The sequence below is a fragment of the Eschscholzia californica genome, unplaced genomic scaffold, assembly GCF_041429995.1.
Source record: "Eschscholzia californica isolate CP2 unplaced genomic scaffold, dmEscCali1.0.p SCAF_3, whole genome shotgun sequence".
Classification (NCBI taxonomy): Eukaryota; Viridiplantae; Streptophyta; class Magnoliopsida; order Ranunculales; family Papaveraceae; genus Eschscholzia; species Eschscholzia californica.
Genome location: NW_028238420.1, coordinates 40,816,594 through 40,836,854, shown reverse-complemented (window position 1 = coordinate 40,836,854; position 20,261 = coordinate 40,816,594). Strand labels below are relative to the sequence as shown.

At 34.6% G+C, this 20,261-nt stretch overlaps 2 protein-coding genes across 3 annotated transcripts; one reads left to right on the top strand and one right to left on the bottom strand.

Moving 5' to 3' along the window:
- The first annotated feature begins 4,792 nt into the window (after positions 1 to 4,792).
- On the top strand, positions 4,793 to 7,824 carry LOC147550337 (uncharacterized protein C24B11.05-like). Its single transcript, XM_086671164.1, has 8 exons — positions 4,793 to 5,008; positions 6,185 to 6,256; positions 6,352 to 6,515; positions 6,611 to 6,648; positions 6,737 to 6,824; positions 6,923 to 7,207; positions 7,299 to 7,364; positions 7,451 to 7,824. The coding sequence occupies exons 2-8, from the start codon at positions 6,199 to 6,201 to the stop codon at positions 7,598 to 7,600; spliced, it is 849 nt and encodes a 282-aa protein (XP_086527290.1). The 5' UTR covers positions 4,793 to 5,008; positions 6,185 to 6,198; the 3' UTR covers positions 7,601 to 7,824.
- A 2,541-nt stretch (positions 7,825 to 10,365) lies between these two features.
- On the bottom strand, positions 10,366 to 15,119 carry LOC147550336 (telomere repeat-binding protein 5-like). Of its 2 annotated transcripts, none has more exons than XM_086670089.1 (10): positions 14,377 to 15,119; positions 13,911 to 14,105; positions 12,935 to 13,820; positions 12,648 to 12,830; positions 12,484 to 12,546; positions 12,310 to 12,389; positions 11,946 to 12,184; positions 11,546 to 11,860; positions 11,394 to 11,457; positions 10,366 to 11,098 (listed from the first exon to the last, which is right to left on the bottom strand). In XM_086670089.1, exons 2-10 carry the CDS (start codon positions 13,989 to 13,991, stop codon positions 10,934 to 10,936), a joined length of 2,076 nt encoding a protein of 691 aa, XP_086526215.1. In that variant the 5' UTR covers positions 13,992 to 14,105; positions 14,377 to 15,119; the 3' UTR covers positions 10,366 to 10,933. The 2 variants fall into 2 exon arrangements, with proteins under 2 accessions (XP_086526215.1, XP_086526214.1); XM_086670088.1 differs by having other exon boundaries at positions 14,887 to 15,119.
- Between the last annotated feature and the right edge of the window lie 5,142 nt (positions 15,120 to 20,261).

Below are 20,261 nucleotides of genomic sequence, written 5' to 3'. Positions count from 1 at the left end.
GAGAAAAGTAGTATAGGAAACCAAATTTAATTATAAAAGTGAGGGGCCAAAAAAGAATTGATCCAAAACTATGGACCAAAAAGTTACCCCTGTTATTTCAACGTTTAGACGTACAACAAAGTTAATGTGAACATACACTTAAGGCCCTGTTTAGCGCGCGGGAATGAAATGTGATTTCTGGGAATCGCGTTCCTACAACGCGATTTCTGGGAATCAGATTATTTTAGTTTGATGTTTGGCTTCAGCAATAGAAATTCGATTCTCGATAGATTTCTAATTTGGTATTTTGGTTCATATAAGAATATGATTGCAAATTTTTGCAAAAGTCTTGGTATATTACACTACATAAATTATACGTCAATTCCGTTATGTATTTTAATTAGTATTATTTACTCAAATTTGTAAATATGAATTAGTAACGCGATACACAAATTTAAGTAATATTCAAAAGTTTATTTAGTAAATAAAGGTCGATTGATTTTTTTCTCTTTTTAAATGTTATGAAATTGATTGGAATGAGCAAAGAACAAGGGAGAAGGAAAAAACTAGAGAAAGTAACGGTTCGAACGAGAGAAAAAGATGCTATGGTGGTGGCTAAAACCCTAGGTTTTTAATTTTTGTTGTACATCAAGTGAAGAAGGATTTTAATATTAGTCATTCTCATATTTTATTAAGGATAATTTTGACCATAAATATTAAAAGAAATCATTCTCGGAAATGGGAATCTCAAACCCCCCAACGACCCCCCCCCCCCCCCCCCCCCCCCTCATTGGGTTTGTTATTACCCCATTTTGGAGGAATCATATTCTTCTGGGAATAAGATTCTCCCTGTATTTCCGTGAGCCAAACAATAGACGGGATTGTGATTTCCAGAAATCACATTCCATCTCCACATGATTCTCGCGCGCTAAACATGACTTTAGGGTTAAGTATACAGTCAATCGAACAAAGGTACTATTGCCTACACAAAAAATGATACGTAAGCAATTTTGTCAGAGGATGACAAACCTCATGGGGGGACTTCTATTATAGTTCAGTGTATTATCTTTTTATTGAGTTAAATTACAAACAAGCAACTACATGGAAGGTCTAATTAGAGGGAAATTTAGCAAAAACTCCCTAAAAAATTTGAGTTTTGGTTAAAAATGATTTATTAACTTTTTATAGGCTTCAGCTCCCTATTGCATTTTTGTAAATAATCTAATATAGGGAAAAACGAAACTGACCTTATTGCAAACCAGATTGCAAATCAGATTGCATACTAGTTTGTAAACCAGAGTGCAAACTAGTTTGCAAACGAGATTGCAAACCAGTTTGCAAAGCTTTGCAAGACAAATCAAATTGCAAAGTAGTGCAAACTAGTTTGCAAAGCTCTGCAAACCAGATTGCAAAGTATGTGCAAAGTCATTGCAAGGCAAACCAGATTGCAAAGCAATGCAAACGGGATTGCAAAGCTCTGCAAACCAGTTTGCAAAGCTCTATAAATCAGATTGCAAACCAGTGCAAACCAGTTTGTAAAGCTCTGTAAACCAAATTGCAAAGCACTGCAAACCAGTTTGCAAAGCTTCGCAAGCTAAGATTCCAAGGGCAATTTCGGCATTAAAAATGGGAGTGCTTTTAGAATTGTCCTTCAAGCCTATTTCCAAACTATATATGGGGCCTAAAAGGATAAAAAGATAACTTGTCTTTTTGACAAAAAAAAACATGAAATTGGGCCTCCGACCCAATTTCCTGTTTTAAAATTTTTGAAGTAAAAATATATTATATTTTGTTTGGATAAGAACATGATGTTTATATTTTATTTGGTTAAAAAACCCATTATATTTTGTTCCGTTAGAAATCCAATCTTTTCACACCAGTTTCAATCTTTTAGCAAATTAGTTGTAACCTTTTTGCAAATCAGTTACAATATTTTCGCAAACTGTTGTAAACCTTTTGCAAGCAGTTGCAAATCACCAAAAAGCCTAGAGATCTGAAGATTAGAAAAAATTGAGTGATTCTTTTGTTGGAATCTGTCCTCCTCAACTGAGAACGTTTTTTTTGCAATTTGAGTGGACTCGAAAAGCATATTGTTGCGTTTGTGTTGTCGAGGGACTAAATTTCGAGCTAAGTATCGCATAAAACCGATTCCATGTGAATGAGATATTGACCTCCAAAGATTAGGTTATATATTGAGGAATATTTGAGCTAGCAACTGTCTCACATCTTGTTCAACAAAAAAAAAAAAAAACAGTCTCACATCTAGTATTAAAAATAAAACGTAAAGGCTTATAACAAATTACTCTCACATACTTATGTATTGAGTAATAAATGATTGAGTGTCTTGTGTGGTTTGTACAGAGCCGTGGCTGACAATTTGAGGGCCCTGGGCAAAATTGTTTTGATATGGTTACTTTTGCATCATGATTGTCACACACCTATTTACGTATTGTCGGGATTTTTGTACAAAACACTTAGATTCCTATTTCTTAAAAACACCACAAAAAATGAAAAAATGCACCCAAAATAACAAAATTGTTAAGAAAACGTATAAGTGAGCAGAAATAAGGATTCATTTAGCAATTAACATCTCAGTTTTAGAAAAGAAAAAAATGAACAGAAAAATGAGGGGAATGGGATTTGAACCCGAGTCATTAGTTTGGAAGCTCAAAATTTAGACCAAGAAGGCTAACAGGGCTTTAACGTTACTTACTATGCTTCAATCTATATGTTACTTAATAACCCTCGGACAAAGTGGGCCTCTTGGTGGTGGGGGGCCCAGGGCAGATGCCCTGCCCGCCCCCCCTCAGCCACGGCTCTGGGTTTGTACCACACAAACCGCACACGTGCATGAGCGCTTTAGAGACGTCCGCCCACACTTTACACTTCACATATGTGCACCGTCACGTGGAGCGTTGGAATCTTTATTTTTAATTTTTAGATGGATTATCATCAGACGAACTAGATTATATCAAGTCTGGCCGTTCGGATCTTTCCTCTGGTTATAACACGGACCATCATCCAACGGCCCAGGATGGCCCCACCGACCAACAACCATCATGTCTGTTTTCCTCCAACAGCTACAGTGACTGTTTCTTCGATAGTCACGAGTTCAAAGTTGTGGCTACTCCCAGTCTATAGAATCACAAAAAAAACTGAGAAAATCACTAAGAAGTAATCAGATTTTTCAGAGTTAATACACTCAAGAGTCTATACGATTTACTTAACGTTAGAACGATTTTCGATTAGCAGTATCTCTGATCAGAAAGGTAAAACCGTTGTATCTTGGGAGACAATTCACCTGCACTCTTGGTACATAAAACAATGCGATTAATGTCTTAAGGAAAAAGATCACTTGCCTCGACTATAAGAATTTCATTATATATATCTTAATTTGTTCTTTCAACATTCTCTGGAATCGCTTATTCCTTTTAAAGGAATTCATTAACCTGTTTTTTTTTTTTTTTTTTTTTTTTTTTTTTTTTTTTTTTTATAAAACAGAAGTTATATTGTTATCTCTATTTTTACAGAAAGAATTGTTAAATCTATTTTGTAATTATAAAAAGAATAATATTGATTATTTCTCGTTTGTATACTAGCGAACAACATGTTTTTCACCAAAACAACATATTTATAAGGAGTTTTGACTAAATTTTCTAACTAAAAAAATGTGAAAATGATCTCGAAACATTAACGTAATTGAACTGAGATTTGGTATGACTCTGTTATTAGTCACATCTACCACTAATTTATAAAATTAGTCACATCTACCACTAATTTATAAAATAAATTTTGGAGATATTAAAAGCGTTAAAACCTATCATGTCATATTCATGCAAGAAATACGAAGGGGCATGAGTGTTCAATTAATATAAGAAAATGCTATAAATACAACAAAAAATTACTTAACTTTGACATGTTAACCCGTCCGGACAAGAACAGTCTGGATCATAGTCAAATTTTAGAAAAACTGTTGTTTTAGTGAAAATGAGTCAACACTTCTGAAATTAAGTAAAAATTCTATTTACTTATATAAATATTATTATTGTAAATATTAGTCAATGAACAAAAACACACCCAAATAATTATATAGGTGTCATTCGTCCACAAACATTGCATATTAAAAAAAACGTATAAATTAAGTTTGCCAGGATGATTGGATTCAAAAAACTCCGAGAAAACTAAAGGAGTGCTAAAAATGACAACTACAAATAACAAAACTTTCAAAGAGTGGACCTCCATTTCTGAGTTTAGTTTGATCTAATTAGGTCGCCCCTTAAAATATTAAGATGTCATTTCTCGTGCTCATTATTATTATGAATTATTACTATAATAATAATATACAATATATAATTTGAAAACCCAAAATACATATACTTCAAATTGATTGGAGCCAGTGAAGTAGTTCTGATTTTGGTAGGTTTTTCTTAGTATTACCAAGAGCCTCGATATTTCAATTCTAGTTTTCTAACTCTACATCACTCTTCGGCAACAAACTGAGATAGCTCTGAAATTAGACGTCTAAGTTTGAAATCTACCACTTAATGAAAAATATTCGGATGAACATTATGCAGGAACATTGTGCTTGGTGGCCGAAAAGAATCGAATTTGAACACGAACTATATTCCATTTAGAACGAATAAGTATAGACAAATCACCTGTCATCCACTCATATGTAGAAAAAAGAATATTCCTTATCTAACAACAAATAATAAACTAACACGTGGTTTGTCAACCAGATTTGTTGATAAATAGTTGCCAAAATAGAATTAATCTTTAATCTTTTAATTACTAGTTTCTTTCACTAATCCACGTTTAATACATTAAATTCTAATAGAAATATAGAATAAGGTTAAAGAACAAGGAAGTTGGGCCTATTTAAACTCCTACTTCTCTTCTATTCTTCCTCCCCCTCCTCCTTCATTCTTCTTCTCTCTATACATTTCTCTCTCTCTCTCTATAAAATCCCTCTTTCTCCTTCTTCATTTCTCTCTCTAGAATTCTATTGGACATCTCCATCTGAATTCAGGTATAATCTTTTAACCATTTCAATAGATATGTTTTAATGCAATGTGGGTTGATTTTTTTTTTTTCATGATTTCTCTTAGAATGAGAGCTTATTTGTTGCAAAAACAGTTTTTTTTCGGCTATGTTCAATTTTTTTCAATATGGGTTTTTTTCAATTTTCAGAATTTAGGTGGTATGATTGTTGGTATAAATTTCAGTTTAATGAATTGGGTAACTTTAGAGCTTAATGGTTGCTTGGTTCTTGTGAAATGGCATAATTTCCAGTTTATTAGTTTAGATTTAGGCTTGATTAATATCTTCTAATTATACCTTCTTAGATGCTTAATATTTGTAATTACCATCTTTGGGTTTGTTCTTAATTATTTCCACTTTCTCATAGATATCATCAACTTGGGTTTTATGTTTTATTAGTAATCAATTGAGTCCCATCTTTCAATTATACTACCTTTTTTTTTATGCTTCACAGTTGTAATTACCATTTTTGGGGTTGTTCTTTTACTTTCACTTGCTCTGTGTTTTATCAATTTGGGTTTGAAAAATTATCTTATGTTTTGATCATTGATGAAACATCAAAAAATGGTACACATCAAATTCTTATAAAAGCTAGTTACTCAACTTTTTATGTTGTAGATTTCATCTTAATACGCATAGATTCGTAGTTTGATGTTGAAAGCAAGTCATTTTTCGTTCGAAAGCTTTTCTCGTCTTGGTTCTCTTCCTTATTGTCGTCCTCTTACTGATGGAAGCTTTCTCTATTTTGTATAGACCTCCATTTTTAAGTTTCCTCTATTGCTTTTTCCCATTATACAAGAAAGAACTTTATGTGATAAATTGTTGCAACTTTCTGTTATGATCATTTGTGACTTGTGAGTTGTAGTTGAGTCTTTAAATTGTTATTGGGAGGGGCTCCATTTTGTATATGCTTTTCGGTTTTCCCTTTTCCACTTTATAGCTCATATGGTATAACTTTTGTGGTTCTCTTTATTGGTTGCGAAGTTAATTTAAGATTAGTTTGAAAACTTATCGGTATATGAAATTGAAAATGGAAATATCTCAATATCAGTATTCGTTTTGATCTGTAGTTTCATAATGCCTTATTTTTCCCATTTTAATTTCTAATCGTGATCCGTATTGGTGGTACAATCGAGCTTACTTTTGTTTTTTCATCCTTGTCAAGCTTACTAGATCAAAATGGAATACGTCGATTGTTACCAACAGTCTCAGACTAAATATGACTGCCTCCTCTTTGGTGAGTCTTCCGAAATCCAACTTATATGCTTTTAGGCCTTACAACATGAGCCATTTTTACGGTGATTCTAAAATGATGTGTTTCTTGACTTTCAGATCTAGATGATACCCTTTATCCACTAAGCTCCGGTTTATCAGAAGCATGCACCAAAAATATTGCAGATTATATGCATGAAAAACTTGGCATAGATGAAAACAAAGTCCCTGAAATGTCTAATCATTTATACAAGATATATGGTACAACAATGGCCGGTCTTAGGGTATGCTTTTGACTCGCTTGTTCTTGATGTTTCAAATTTTTTGAGAATGAGCAAATTGTGATTCATGTCTGTTTTTGTTATTTGATTTCTTGCAGGCTATTGGTTACGATTTTGACTACGATGAGTATCACAGGTACCAATTGTTATTCTCCTTCTTTGTTTGTAATGCTTTTGTTTACTATAGAAAGATTTAACTTTCTTTTATGCTTTTATTTTTACAGTTTTGTTCATGGGAGATTACCATACGAAAATCTAAAACCAGACCTAGTTTTGAGAAGCCTTTTACAAAGCTTGCCTTACCGAAAAGTTGTAAGTTCTCGATACCCAAATATATACATACAATTTATAGGTGGTTTTGACTCCTAAGTCCTATCTTCTAATGACCAAATTTGTGTTGTTTATTACAGATCTTTACAAACGCTGATCGTATCCATGCTGCTAAATGTCTTAGCAAACTCGGGTTAGAAGGTTGTTTTGAAGGGATACTATGCTTCGAGACTCTAAATTCCGTTAGTAGGAATACTACCTCTGATTCCGAGGATGAGAATAACACCAAACCTTTTGACATTGTTTCTCATTTCGCTCAACTTAAACCTGAATCAGACCTCCCTAAAACACCAATAGTTTGTAAACCGTCTGAAGCTGCTATCGAAGAAGCTCTTAAAATAGCAGACATCGATCCTCGAAGAACAGTAAGATGATCAAACACAAACTCAGTAATTGTATTTGATTAGAAAGCTAAAAAAATCTTGGCTAATATGATTTTTTTTTGTTTGTTGCTAGATATTCTTCGATGACAGTACTAGAAATATAGCAGCTGGAAAATGTGTTGGTCTCACTACAGTGTTGGTAAGTCGTCTAAACTTCGGCATAATGACTTGTTCAGTGTGGTGTTATTCGTGCTAGACTAACAATGTTTCTTATTTCATTTGTAGGTGGGGAAATCACAGAGAACGAAAGGTGCAGATTATGCATTGGAAAGTATTCATAACATAAAGGAAGCACTTCCTGAATTATGGAACACAGAGAAGAAGACAGAACAAGTAGTTGGCAAAGTTGCCATCGAGACGTCTGTGATAGCTTAGAAGACACAGCTGTGTTTAGTATATAGTTTTTAAGCTGTGAAGATATCATCCAGACTAGGAACAGGGAGATCCACCTTATCTTCTGCCTTTGGAGCTTTCTCTCTCTCTCTCTGTCTCATTCTCTCTTTCTTTGCTTATAATATTAGTGAAATGTAGATGTATTTTGTTGTCCTTTATAGTAGATCTTCAATCATCATCATTAAATAAAAGAAAATGGTTTCTTCTTTGAGTCTTCTTTCCTCTTTGTATTCTTTCTCTTTGGGTTATACAATTAAAAAAAATGTTAACATGTCATTTTCTCAAGTGGGAATAGAGTGAATAAGATTCAATTTTCGTCCTTATTTTTACCCATCCTTTTCTGTTTGTTGTTTGATGTTACTAATAAACCTAATTACGTACGAAGAATTATTCGTTCACATTAGAGAGAGATAGAGAGAGAGGTTGGACCTAGCTAATATTGTTTAAAGCACATAAACACATCAAGACTGACTTGATGTTGTTGACATTCATCTAGAGTTGTTAATTCACTTCAACTAGATAATAGTTTTTAGGAAGCCAAGTTTAAAGCACTAGATCTTGCTTCAAAATAAGAGGGAATTGGTGAGAAAACTAAAGATTTCAAGCCTCTCTTCTCCCAAATAACACCACATAAAGTCCCATCAAATATTCAAATTTTAAAAATGAAAAAATTTAAGCAAACAGGCAAACAACCCTAAGCTACACTTATCAACTTATCCTTAGGTGGTGCTGGGGTTTTTTTTTAGGAGAGAGAGACTCTCTCCCTCCTTTTTCCCCCAAAACCAAAAACCTAAACCACCACCCTTCCCTGCAAATCCACCACCGCCCCCCCATCAATTTTCACATGCAATCACATATCTAAACCACCAACCACTACACATAAAGATCAACCCAGGAAATTTAATGATTAGCTAATCCCAAACGCTAAAAAACTGGAGCTTTTCATTCAAAAGTAAACACTATCAAATCTCTCTCTCTAGTACATTAACTATCTAAACAATCGGACAACAAGCAAAAGACAAGGATCTCGGGACAGGCGAAGGTATTTAGCGCAATCAACCCAAGGAAGTATACCACTTTGCTTTGAATCTCGATCATAACAAGTACTAGATCGAAGATAGGAGGGACGTTTATATTAACTCTAATCTTGGTACTAATTTTCCTTTAGATATTTTCACTTAATATCATCTTGCATGTTATAAATCGTTAGCTATCTATTCCCATCTTAAAGTATACCCATCTTAGAGTATTCATGCTTTCACCTATAATCAATATGTTGAAGTTGACGTCATATTATACTTCACTCTCATCATTATTAAACAAACCTAGGCTTAATCTCTTTACTCGCCCAATTCTTTCGACAGGCCAATCCACTTCAGTTGTCTATCAGATATATGCTTAATCAAATAGTCATGTGTTCTACTTTCGGTCGAACTACTTACGATCAATTTGATCGGCCATCCTTGCTAGTTTCATCCATCTTTAACCGATATCAGTTTAGGTACATGTATCGTTCATTTGCTAGCCACCTACGCCTTTCAATCGGACCAGTAATAATAAGCATATATCTAAACTTTCCCTTCGATCCCGGTCTGCACTCTTCGTTGTATTTTTATCTCCATCTTAGTCGCGCAGGTTATGTTACTTATCTTCCAGCTCAATTTTTGTTGAGTTCATGTGTCTACGGTGATATTATAGATTTAACTCTCATTCCAAGTTCTGTAACATGTTCACTTCCACCCCTTTACGCAATTTTATTGCGATCTTTTGTCGGATTAGCAGGGTGTTCATACTCGGGCTATGACGGTGATCCCATTTCCCAAGTGTCTGAACTGTTTCTACATTGTAGAATTCGATCGGATATGGTCTCTGTATATGGAGAATACTGGCGGGATTGTAACGCCCCAAGCCTTAGCAGTTGCCGATATTGTCCCCGCTTTAACCACCTCACATAGGTACGGGGTTTTGTCCTTGGCGAAAGCACCACAAGCCTACCCAAAGGCCTCGGTACTTACTAAGCTTGAGCTTTACACATATAGCCCAGTCTCTGGACACTCTTGTGAGCAATGTGGGACTATTACAATCGCCCACCCTCAGCGAAGAGTCGTCCTCGGCTCTGATACCACTTTGTAACGCCCCAAGCCTTAGCAGTTGCCGATATTGTCCCCGCTTTAACCACCTCACATAGGTACGGGGTTTTGTCCTTGGCGAAGGCACCACAAGCCTACCCAAAAGGCCTCGGTACTTACTAAGCTTGAGCTTACACATATAGCCCAGTCTCTGGACACTCTTGTGAGCAATGTGGGACTATTACAGGGATATCCCGGAATCATCCTATGATTCCATCTTGTAGACACCCTCGTTTCTTCCGGAAATTTTGGGTGTATGTTTAATCCATCTTAAGTGTTACAAGAAGTTAGATACGAGCTTCATCTTTATAGCTACCAGACGGACTCTCAAGATTAAATATGGTACCTCACTCAAGAAGAGTTGTCAGCCTTGCAAGCTACAGAATGAAGACTGCTCTACAAACAGAAGTTATACAATGCACCTCTTCAATTCTGATATTTTGATGTATTACGTTACTTACTGTATTTATGTTTTTCCTCTTAGTTTACTGTAAAAGACTCTTTTATGTTAATGTATTCCCTTCAACAAAAAAAAAACCCTAAGCTACATCAATTATCCAAGGGAAAAAGGACCTACAGACAAATCAAAGATCAAAATATGAACTTAAAAATGAATACTTGAAAAATTCCTTCTCTTTTCATTCAACCAATAACTATAATTTTCTCCTTTATCTTCTTTGGATATCCTCTTTTGTTTAGTTCTTTTTTTGAACCTTGTGACAATTGGGATACAACCATGATACCTGTTTATTACTTGAAATTTTACAAAAGAATAAAAAGAATTACATAAGCCCCCCCACTTTGAACATCACATTCAACATTACAATGGCCTAGCCAATTGAATCGGCATCCGAGTTTTATTTTTGTACTTTCACTCGTTCAGAGCATCGGAATGGAAATAATGAAAATCAAAGGAATGCTGCTTCAAATCATACTAACCAACCAAGTTAGTATGTTCTTATTCTGTCATAATTTACAAAAGCACCAATTTCTCTATCACTTTCTTTCCTTGTCAAGGAGAAGAAACGAGGGAAAACCCGGGCAAGAATCATGGTCACTTTGTCAGAATAATACACATTCTTCCTATTCAACTTTTGTTCTTTCTGTCACATTTTTACAGAATGATGATAACTAGAGTTTTGTCTTTCCTTCTTCAAACGGTTCTTGTCTCCATAATTGACAAGAGTTAGAGAAGAAGACAAGTCTCGTTCTTAACCTGTTGTTTTGCTTGCTGTTGAGACCAGTGCCCATGGGCGCGAAGAACCCGATCCAGGAGTTCCTGCGGAACTGGCTCTCCCCTCCTCTGCTGAGGCGATATCTGAGCTGTGTGAACCAACGTTTTCCACTTATCCTGCACAACCATCAGACGGTAACACAATTAGAATCTTCGAATCTCCGAGACATTCATAATGTGTATATTCAGAGTAGCCAAACGAGAACTACTTACGTCATAGTTCAATCAAAGAGAAAATGGTAAACAGAAAAGCGGGATTTTCATGATTTAAGTAGGGTATATAGGTAATGTTACTCATCAAGACGTATAGTAATTTGACTTCAACATTCCCAACAAAGAAGTTTAGATAACTCAACCAAAAAGGCAGAACTTATAAAGGTAGAAAGACAAGACAAAGTAAGATATTTACTACCTTCAAGTCCACATAAGTTCGATGTTCTGCATCGTCAAATGCACGATTTTTAACATCACGCCACCTGAGTAATAAGAAGTTTAATATAAACCGTGAAAACATTGAGGAATAATATGGTCAGAGGCGGCTGTAAGCTGGTAATGAACACCCACCTTCCAGTTCCAAGCTTCTCGACTGCTTGCACGAGTGCTTCCACTTCTGAGACAGAGAAGGGTCTCCTGATTCTGCGCTGAACCAAATCTGCTTGTCTAGATTTCCTCTGCAAAGGAACCACAGCTAGTGCATCCATACGTACTGTTGGCATGGAAACCAAAGCTCTGGAATTTTGGGTGGTTTTATCTGCTGATGTTTCTGTGGGGGATAGAACTGCATCATGATCGCTTTCGACGAAGTTCCCCAAATTTCTCTTTCGAGGATACAAGGAGGTATTGGATACCCTAGTATCTGAAGTAGGTGTGGTCAGGTACCTGTATATTTTGTGTTCAATTTAAAACCCTATTCTCATACACTAACCATAAAACACCTAATCCCACATTAGGTATGTTTGGTTACCTAGTTAGTGGCTGAGGTGTATCAGGCACCAGATAGGAAGAATCTTCACGGTGGTTAGCTTGCAAAGTATGTGCCGGGTTGGGCTCCAGTGTAAAACCTATATTAGCCAGCTGATCTTCGTGAGAGATTCCTGTCTGTGCTAAAGTTTTGTTGTCATCGCGAACTGTTTTTCCCTTCAGAACCATACCTACTCGTAGTCCTCCTCCTAAAATAGCAGTTACAGCTTCCATTACAGTCCTCTGTGGAGTTGATTTGAGAGAATATATATAAAAGGGTTCGGCCACCACAGAACACAAGTAATCAGTAATCTCTCTTATAAATGGCCTTGCCGAAGAGAGACAGGAGAGAGATGAATATCAAATACCTTGAGTGAGCCAACGGTCGCTGTTTCAGGAACATCAATGCATAGTTCTGGTATTTTGAAGGACTTGATATGAAGCTTCACTGCAAAGAAGAGAAATTGTGTAAGATCACAGATATCGGAATGAAACCAATGAAGTAAACAGAAAGAGGAATGTCATTCCTGTATCTCCCCTACCATGAGAATCTCTTGCCTGAAACAATGCTTCTTTACCAGATACCGTCGAGGATTCTCCACTACCTGCACAAACGAAGTTCAACTTTTAAACCAAAAAAAATGCAACCTAATCAAAAGGTAAATAGTAACCTTAAAGAACTAAACTATTTTGAGAGCTGTTTCACCTGCACTGGAAGTATCGCCAACGATATCCTTCTCGGATGATCCTGACACACCCTCATCGGTAGTCCCACCTTCAAATGCCAATACCGAGCTTTGCCGAAATAACTTCCTCTTCTTAAAAGGGGAGTTCCCTTGAGACCTTTGTCGGGTAACATTTTTGCTATTGTGAAAAATAAGCTTCATGTCTACAAAAAGGAAGGATCATTATGAGCTTCTCCATTTATCCAGATAAAATATTGAATGAAACCGTGATAGTCCGAAAATAATAATTATATCAGAAGCAGCATACCCGTTTTTGAACGTTGCCCATCCTTCAATTTTGGTGCTACTTTCCAATATTTGGATGCCATGAGCTTCCCTGTCCTTCTGCCTCCAATGTGTTTGTACGACCTAAAGGACTTCATATTTATGGTGCTAAGCTTAGTGCACCCTGAAGAGTTTTCGTCATCATCTGTATTAACTACTTTATTATCATCCGAAAATTCGGAAAAAGAAACACGAGGCGTGTGGGTCTCGCTGATAGGAACATTAATGCTACTGTCTGAGCCAATCAATGCAGGAGGTTTAGTATCTAACTCCATGAGATCCTCTGAACTGCACATATTTTGCACAGATCCATTTATCATACTATCGACCTTTTTCTGCCTCCCTATCTTATCCACTACCTTGACTTCACGAGTCTGCCCATAGCCAGGAGAATGACTCTCATCCTTCGGGAACTTTCTGACTTCATTCTTGTTCTTGACAGTTTTCCACTTAGCACAACCAAATTCATCGGAGCGGCCGGCATTATCTACACCGGAAAGCTGTCCTATACCAACATCAGCATCTGAGAATTCCTTCGAATTATAGATTCGTTTTTTCCCTTGTAAACCGAGTTGAGATCCTAAAACCGTCTCATCAAATCCATTCTCATGCTTTTCTACTTTAACAAACTTATCTACTTCTTGTCGTTCCTGCTTAACGGTATCTTTAACAATGGCAATTTCAGATTTCCCGTCAGATGCATCATTAGAGCCAGAAGAACTTTTTTTTGAATTGCCTGAAGAACTTTTTTTTGAATTGCCTGAAGAACTTTCTTTCTCTGCTAATAACTTTCCAGCGACAGTAGCAAGCAACTCAAATGCATACATCTGCCTGTCCTCAACTTTCTTTCTAAACGTACCCCTCCTCACCTATAACAAATACCAAAAATGGAAGTACGTAAATGCTTCATAAGAACACAGAAAAACTAAGGTGAATTGAGAAAGGTGGCAAATATTTACCCTAGCTGATCTCGAACGTCGAGGTATAAAAGGAACCTGACAACCATTAAATCCATAATCCAATCTTTTCTGCAACGCCATAATCACATAAACACATACCCGAATAAATCAACAAGCGCTAACTTGCCTTAGCGAACCCATTTACTTTCTGTAAATCTAAATACTCTCCAGCTGAAGGATCCACAAGATGAAAACCTGGAAGTAAACAAAATTGAAATAGTTAAGGCGATGAAACAAAAACTGTAACAAGAATTGCCTAGAAGTGAATTTTCGAACGAATTAATAGGCCAATAACTTTCAAATCTTTTAGATATGAATCATTTTCCACGGGGAAGAAAAGGAAATGTCCATTTATTAGCATAAATTTCAATTGATGAGAAGATAGATAGATTCATAGATATAGATAGAAGGGAAACTTGAGATCACTTTTGAACTTTAAAAGATCAAAATGGGATTTAAAAATCACCTTTTTTTCAACTTGATACACTTCAAAATCTCAATTTAAGAAGAACAGTAAATGGTTATATCCATAATATCAGGATCAGAAGATGAGGAATTCAACCATAATAAACTTCCCCACAAACGAAATCCACCCGGATCTCATCAATTATGATCACCTTTCATCAAATTGAGTAAAATTGACAAGATAATTGAGATTTTGAAAGCAAAACTGTTTGTAAGGGAAAAAAAATGAAACCTCAATTTACAGAGAAAGAGGGAATTTGGAAACAGATTTGGATTTTCAAAACCCTTAAACCAGAGATCAAACTACACATAATCTACCCAAGTTTGAATCAATTACGAAAACAGATCAGATCTCCGACGCAATTATCATAATTCTCAAACACATTTTGTTCACCAACTGAGAAAAATTCTGAGATGATCAAATTTACCAACGATGGAAAAATTCAAACAAAACCCTCAAAGGGGAATTCGATGTCAGACAATAAACAAGTGAGAATTTGGATCTACTCACCCAATTGAGCAATTCCTGGATGATTTAGGTTAATGGAAGAAATTCTGAGCTAAAAAAATGGAATTTGACAACAATCATAAAATTGCAAGACAATTTGAACAGATCTCCTAAAATCTAAAACTGGGTTTGACGAAAGATTTGATTTTTTCATCTCTCATCTCTTCAATTTTGAAGAAAACATTGTTTTGGACAGAACTCTTTTTTCTCTCTCTCTCTATCCTTCCAAACCCTCTGAAAAACCATCACCTTAAAACCCCGAGTTCTTATAGTTTGACCACCGGATGAACTGGTAAAATTCCATCCAACCGGTTAGTAGAAACCACATAGACCGGTTCTTCCTTTATGTTTTATCCCCACAATCACAAATCTATCGGAAACTGTCCGGTTAAGACATTTTTTTTAGTCGTCCGGTTAAGACATTATTTTCGATTTTTTTCAACAAAAATAAAAGACGTTATTTTCCAATTATGCTATTTTTTTCTTTAATAAAAAGATTAATATTTAATAATGTTAAATATTTTAAGCTAATTACTGATTGGCCGGTGTTACGGGAAAATAAAGAAATTTTTCGGGTGTGAAGTTTTGGGTGAAAACAAAAAAAAAATTAGATTTTTTATTTTCCTAAGTGATTAACTTTAATTTACCAACATTAGGATTAATTCATTTTGTAGCTCTTGAGACTTCCATCCACCAATGCTCACAGAAAAGATCAAAATAAGAAATTAAAGATGTGAACGATATGAGATTTAAATATGGTATCAATTAGTATCAATTAACATATAATATCTCATCAAAAAAAAATTAACATATAATATATTTGTAATTAGAGTATAGAATAATATAAATTTGATAGTTTTCTTTTTCGTATATTGACTCACTTTATATAAACGCCTATTGTAACACAACTCTTAATATATCAATGAAATATTATTCAGGTTCAACAAAAAAAAATGAAATATTATTCTATTTCAAACATGGTATCAGAGCATCAATCTTGATGCTTCACTATAGTTGTGCGAAATTCTTCACCGAACCATCTTCATTCTCATTATTAGGTCTGAGTTGAATATATATTTAACATCAGATATGTCTACTTCTAATATTATCATTAATGACAGAGAACCCAAAAAAAACTATGTAAATTTAAAACTGATGTTGTTTCAAATTTAAGATTGAGGAGATGACAGGTACAATCAATTTTCTCATCGGGTGACAACATCAGTTTTAAATTTATATAGTTTTTTTTTGGGTTCTCTGTCATTAACTTAGCTTTCTCTCACTACTTCCTTTTTAAGAAAATAATTAAAAAAAAAATTTATTTTGTTCTCATGTTTGTTTTCTAATGACCGATGAAAAAGTTACTCAATCATTGATCACCGATGGGTCATGTTGGCTCCGTCAGTGGTCACGGCAACTCATATTTTTCAGCTGGTATTAGATTATATGAAAATAACCATTCATTATGGCATCAAATTATTGAGATGAAGGTTGATGGAAAGGAAAAACATGGTTATTTGATAGGTGTTGATCCTCAACCGGAGAAAACAGATTCATCTTATAATAAGTGGTGTGTTGCAGGCTGTTAAGTTAGAAGTTGGTTGTTTAATGCTATGCAACCCACTTTAATGCGATGATACATTCATTATACGACTGCTAAGCAAGTGTGGGATGCAATTAAAAAGTCATATTCTGATGGACCCGATGAATCGAAAATATTTGACCTGCATAAAAGAAGTTTTACTATGAAACAAAGCAGTGGTTCTGTTGCCAATTATTATAGTGAATTACAGGGGTATTTCAGGAACTCGATCTGTTGAGTCCGAGTAACATGGAGAACCTAACAGGTAAAGAAACTAGACGTAAGGAAATCGACCGTCTTCGAGTTGACATTTTTCTTGCAGGATTAGATTCCAATTTTGAGCAGGTTAGAGGTGAAATTTTTAAGCATGGAACCAAAGCCTGAAAATGAAGCAAGTATTCACATATTAAGCGACAGGTTGATCGACATGACACTATCACTTGATAATACTTCTTCCGAAGCCACAACCTTAGTTACAAAATCCAAACAAGACCCTTAAGGGCAAGTATATGTGGGTGAGTTGGGGCTCCCAAATTCATATTTGGGAGCCCCAACCCAGACCATATTGGCTCCAACTTGGGACTCCCAACGGTAGTATTGGGGCGGATCCCTTATTTCAAGGGGATCCAGCCAATACACCTCCACCATTCTCTCTATCTCAATCTATCTTCTCCATTTTCCTTCAATTAGCTTTCTTTCTTTGTGTCAATTATTTCTCTTTCTCTTTATCAATTATCTCTCTAGTTTCTCTATTTTTCTCTCTTCAATGGCTAATCCAAACCCCGAATACAATAACAAAAGTTTTTCAGATTTGCTAAATAATTGTCCAGACTTTGATTTATCGAATGATGGGGTTGAAGAAACTTTTGATTTTAATGAAACGTCGAACTTAGTGGTTTTCGCTAAGTGTTATAGTCATATAGATGATATTGTGCTCGTTAATGCTTATTTACATATCGCCACCGATGCGATTATTGGAAATGATAAAGAGCGAGTACTTTTTGGAACTAGATCGCCAAACACTTACGAACGTACAAACTAAAATCGTGCTCCGAAGAGTCTTAAATGTCGTTGGAGCGAGAGTAACAAGCAATGCTCGAAGTTTTGTGGTCATTTGGTATTGTTGCAAAGGAACTTAAAAAGCGGAAAAAAATGATAATATTCGGATAATTACTCTTGGTATTACATTTTTTATTTTTTACAACATTATTTTTTAATTTTGAGAACATTATGATCATTTTTATTTTGCAGTTGTTTAAACAAAACAATAGCGGCAAAACTTTTAAGTTTGAACATTGTTGTAAAATTTTGAAAGGTCATCCCAAATGGTCATCAAACTTATCTCAATCTTTGTCAAACAAAAGAAAACCTTCTTTGGACCAAGCACACGATCTCCCTCTACAATCCAACAAAGACCACTTGGAAGAAAAGCAAGCAAGGAGACTAGAGATAAGCCAAAAATAATGAAAGTTCTATAGCGTCTGAGTTTTAGAAAGAGAGAAATGCGAATCATGAGGCTAGAGATAAACTTCTGCAAGAGTCCATAAGTGTGTAAAACAAAAATATAAACGTGCAAAACAAAAGTATAGACTTGCAAATAGAAAATATAATCATTCCACGCTAGAAAGAAGAAAATGTGCAGATGCAAAATTGGGGTACAATTGATGAACATAGATACTTCAGACATGTGTCTTACACAACTTGTTATTCATAGAAAATTGATGGAAGACTGGGTGAATGGGATTTATGTTAGTTTTAATTTATTTTTTAAAGTTTTATTTTAGTTGTTCTAATTATGTATGAATTTTAATATATTTTATTGAATCAATTAATTTTAATGAATTTTAATTACAACAAATATAGGATCTTTAAGTGCCACCTAATTAATTAATTTTATACCAAAATATAGGCTTTAGTTTCTCTTCAGTGTTGCATTGGAGAAAGTTTTCTAATAGAATGTCTTCAAGTAGCCAAATAAGAAAGAGACTATTTAGAGCATCTCCAATGCAAAACTAAATCTTAAAAATTTGGAGTGCCACCTAAGATTTTTTGAGTTTACTTAAAAAAAACCATCTTCAATACAAAAATCAACTAAGATCCTAAAGATAATGTGTCAGGGTGGAATAGAGATATCTCAAGAGCTTGAGATATCTCTAATTGTCCAACTCATCGATATTTAAATTTCAACCAATAGAAATCAAGTCTATATTTTCAAAATAACTGATTATTTTTTTTTACAAAAATAACAATGCCACATAAGTAAAAAAACAAGTTTAAAATTTTGCATTAGAGATATACAAGAATTGAGATCTCTTTTTCGTCATTTGGAACACGTCAAATAGGACTAACAAAGATTCTTAGAAATCCACTTTTCACACTTGACACGTAAGATTTTTAGGATTTTAAGTCGGTACTTGGTTGTCACGGATCGCTTATAAAATGTCAAAGATTACATTATTTTTATTCACACTCAACAATTAAAATACTTTTTTTTTTGTTGAAATAACAATTAAAATACTTATATAACGATAATGATGTAGTCACGCCAGTCACGTAAGACAACGAATTGAACTCGTATAGAAACACAAAACAGGAAATGGATAATTCCAAATGAAAAACTTAATAAACAACTGATTTACAATTTTCATGGAGGAGTTCAACCGATTAATAATGTCTCAAATTGGAATTTCATAAGTTAATTGTCAAAAATAGGCAAGTAAAATGTACTTTTATGCAAAATCTCAGAACCATGCCTTTTGAATTTATAATTTCCATAGTTTAACATTTGGGTTAATAACTAGAAAGGTCAAAATAATATTGAAAATGAGTAGAAAAGCACAAAACATTTGAAAATTATTATTCAGGTAAAAAAGTATACAAAGACTAAATTATCCTTTTTTGTCTTTTTGTGTAACTAAATTCTTTTATTTTTCTTTAAACTTTAAATCGATATAACTTTTGTTTGAGATGTCGGATTTCAATAAAATTTATGTATTTAGAAATCATTTTTCATTAGCTTTCTAACAAGATCCACTTTCAATACTTTTTTTCCAAAAAAAAAAAATCAAAAAAAATACGGTGTTTTTTCGCTTACGTTTTTCTGCAAACACGTGTTTGCACAATCTGTTATGCAAACAACTGTTTGTAGCAATCTGTTCTGCAAACAAACGTTTGCAAACAAGTGTTTGCATTTGCGATATTGCAAACAAATGTTTGCATTTGCGATATTGCAAACATGTGTTTGCATGTGCAAACATGTGTTTGCATGTGCGACAATGCAAACTGAGTTTGCATTTGCGTCATTACAAACTCAATTTGCACACGTTTACATCTTCACAAATTGCTTAAAGCCAACATTTAGTTTCCAACCAAGAACTTCCTTGCTTTACTAGTATTGATCTCTCCCTATATACGAAAACATTCATTGTCTGAACTTGGTTCTGGTAGACATTGAAGTTCTTATGAAAGCTTCTAACTTTATCATTCAAGAAATCTGAAGTTTTGGATTTTTCACTAAAACCCCAGATAATGGCTAAACCTAATAGCAATAACAAAGCATGTTCAATCAAAACTAACAAGATCAGATGCTTTTTCCACCACTTCCAACCACCATTAAACCTACTCTTAGAGAAGCAATTTAAAGCCATCATAACTAAAACCCACAAACATATAATCAATAAAGAGACTTTGAAGATTGAGATAACAACTAACAATGGATGAAAAACTCCATCAAGTTGCAGTGAATTTATAAGAAAACCTAGTTACAAACTTAACCCAATAGGTAATTAGATGATTT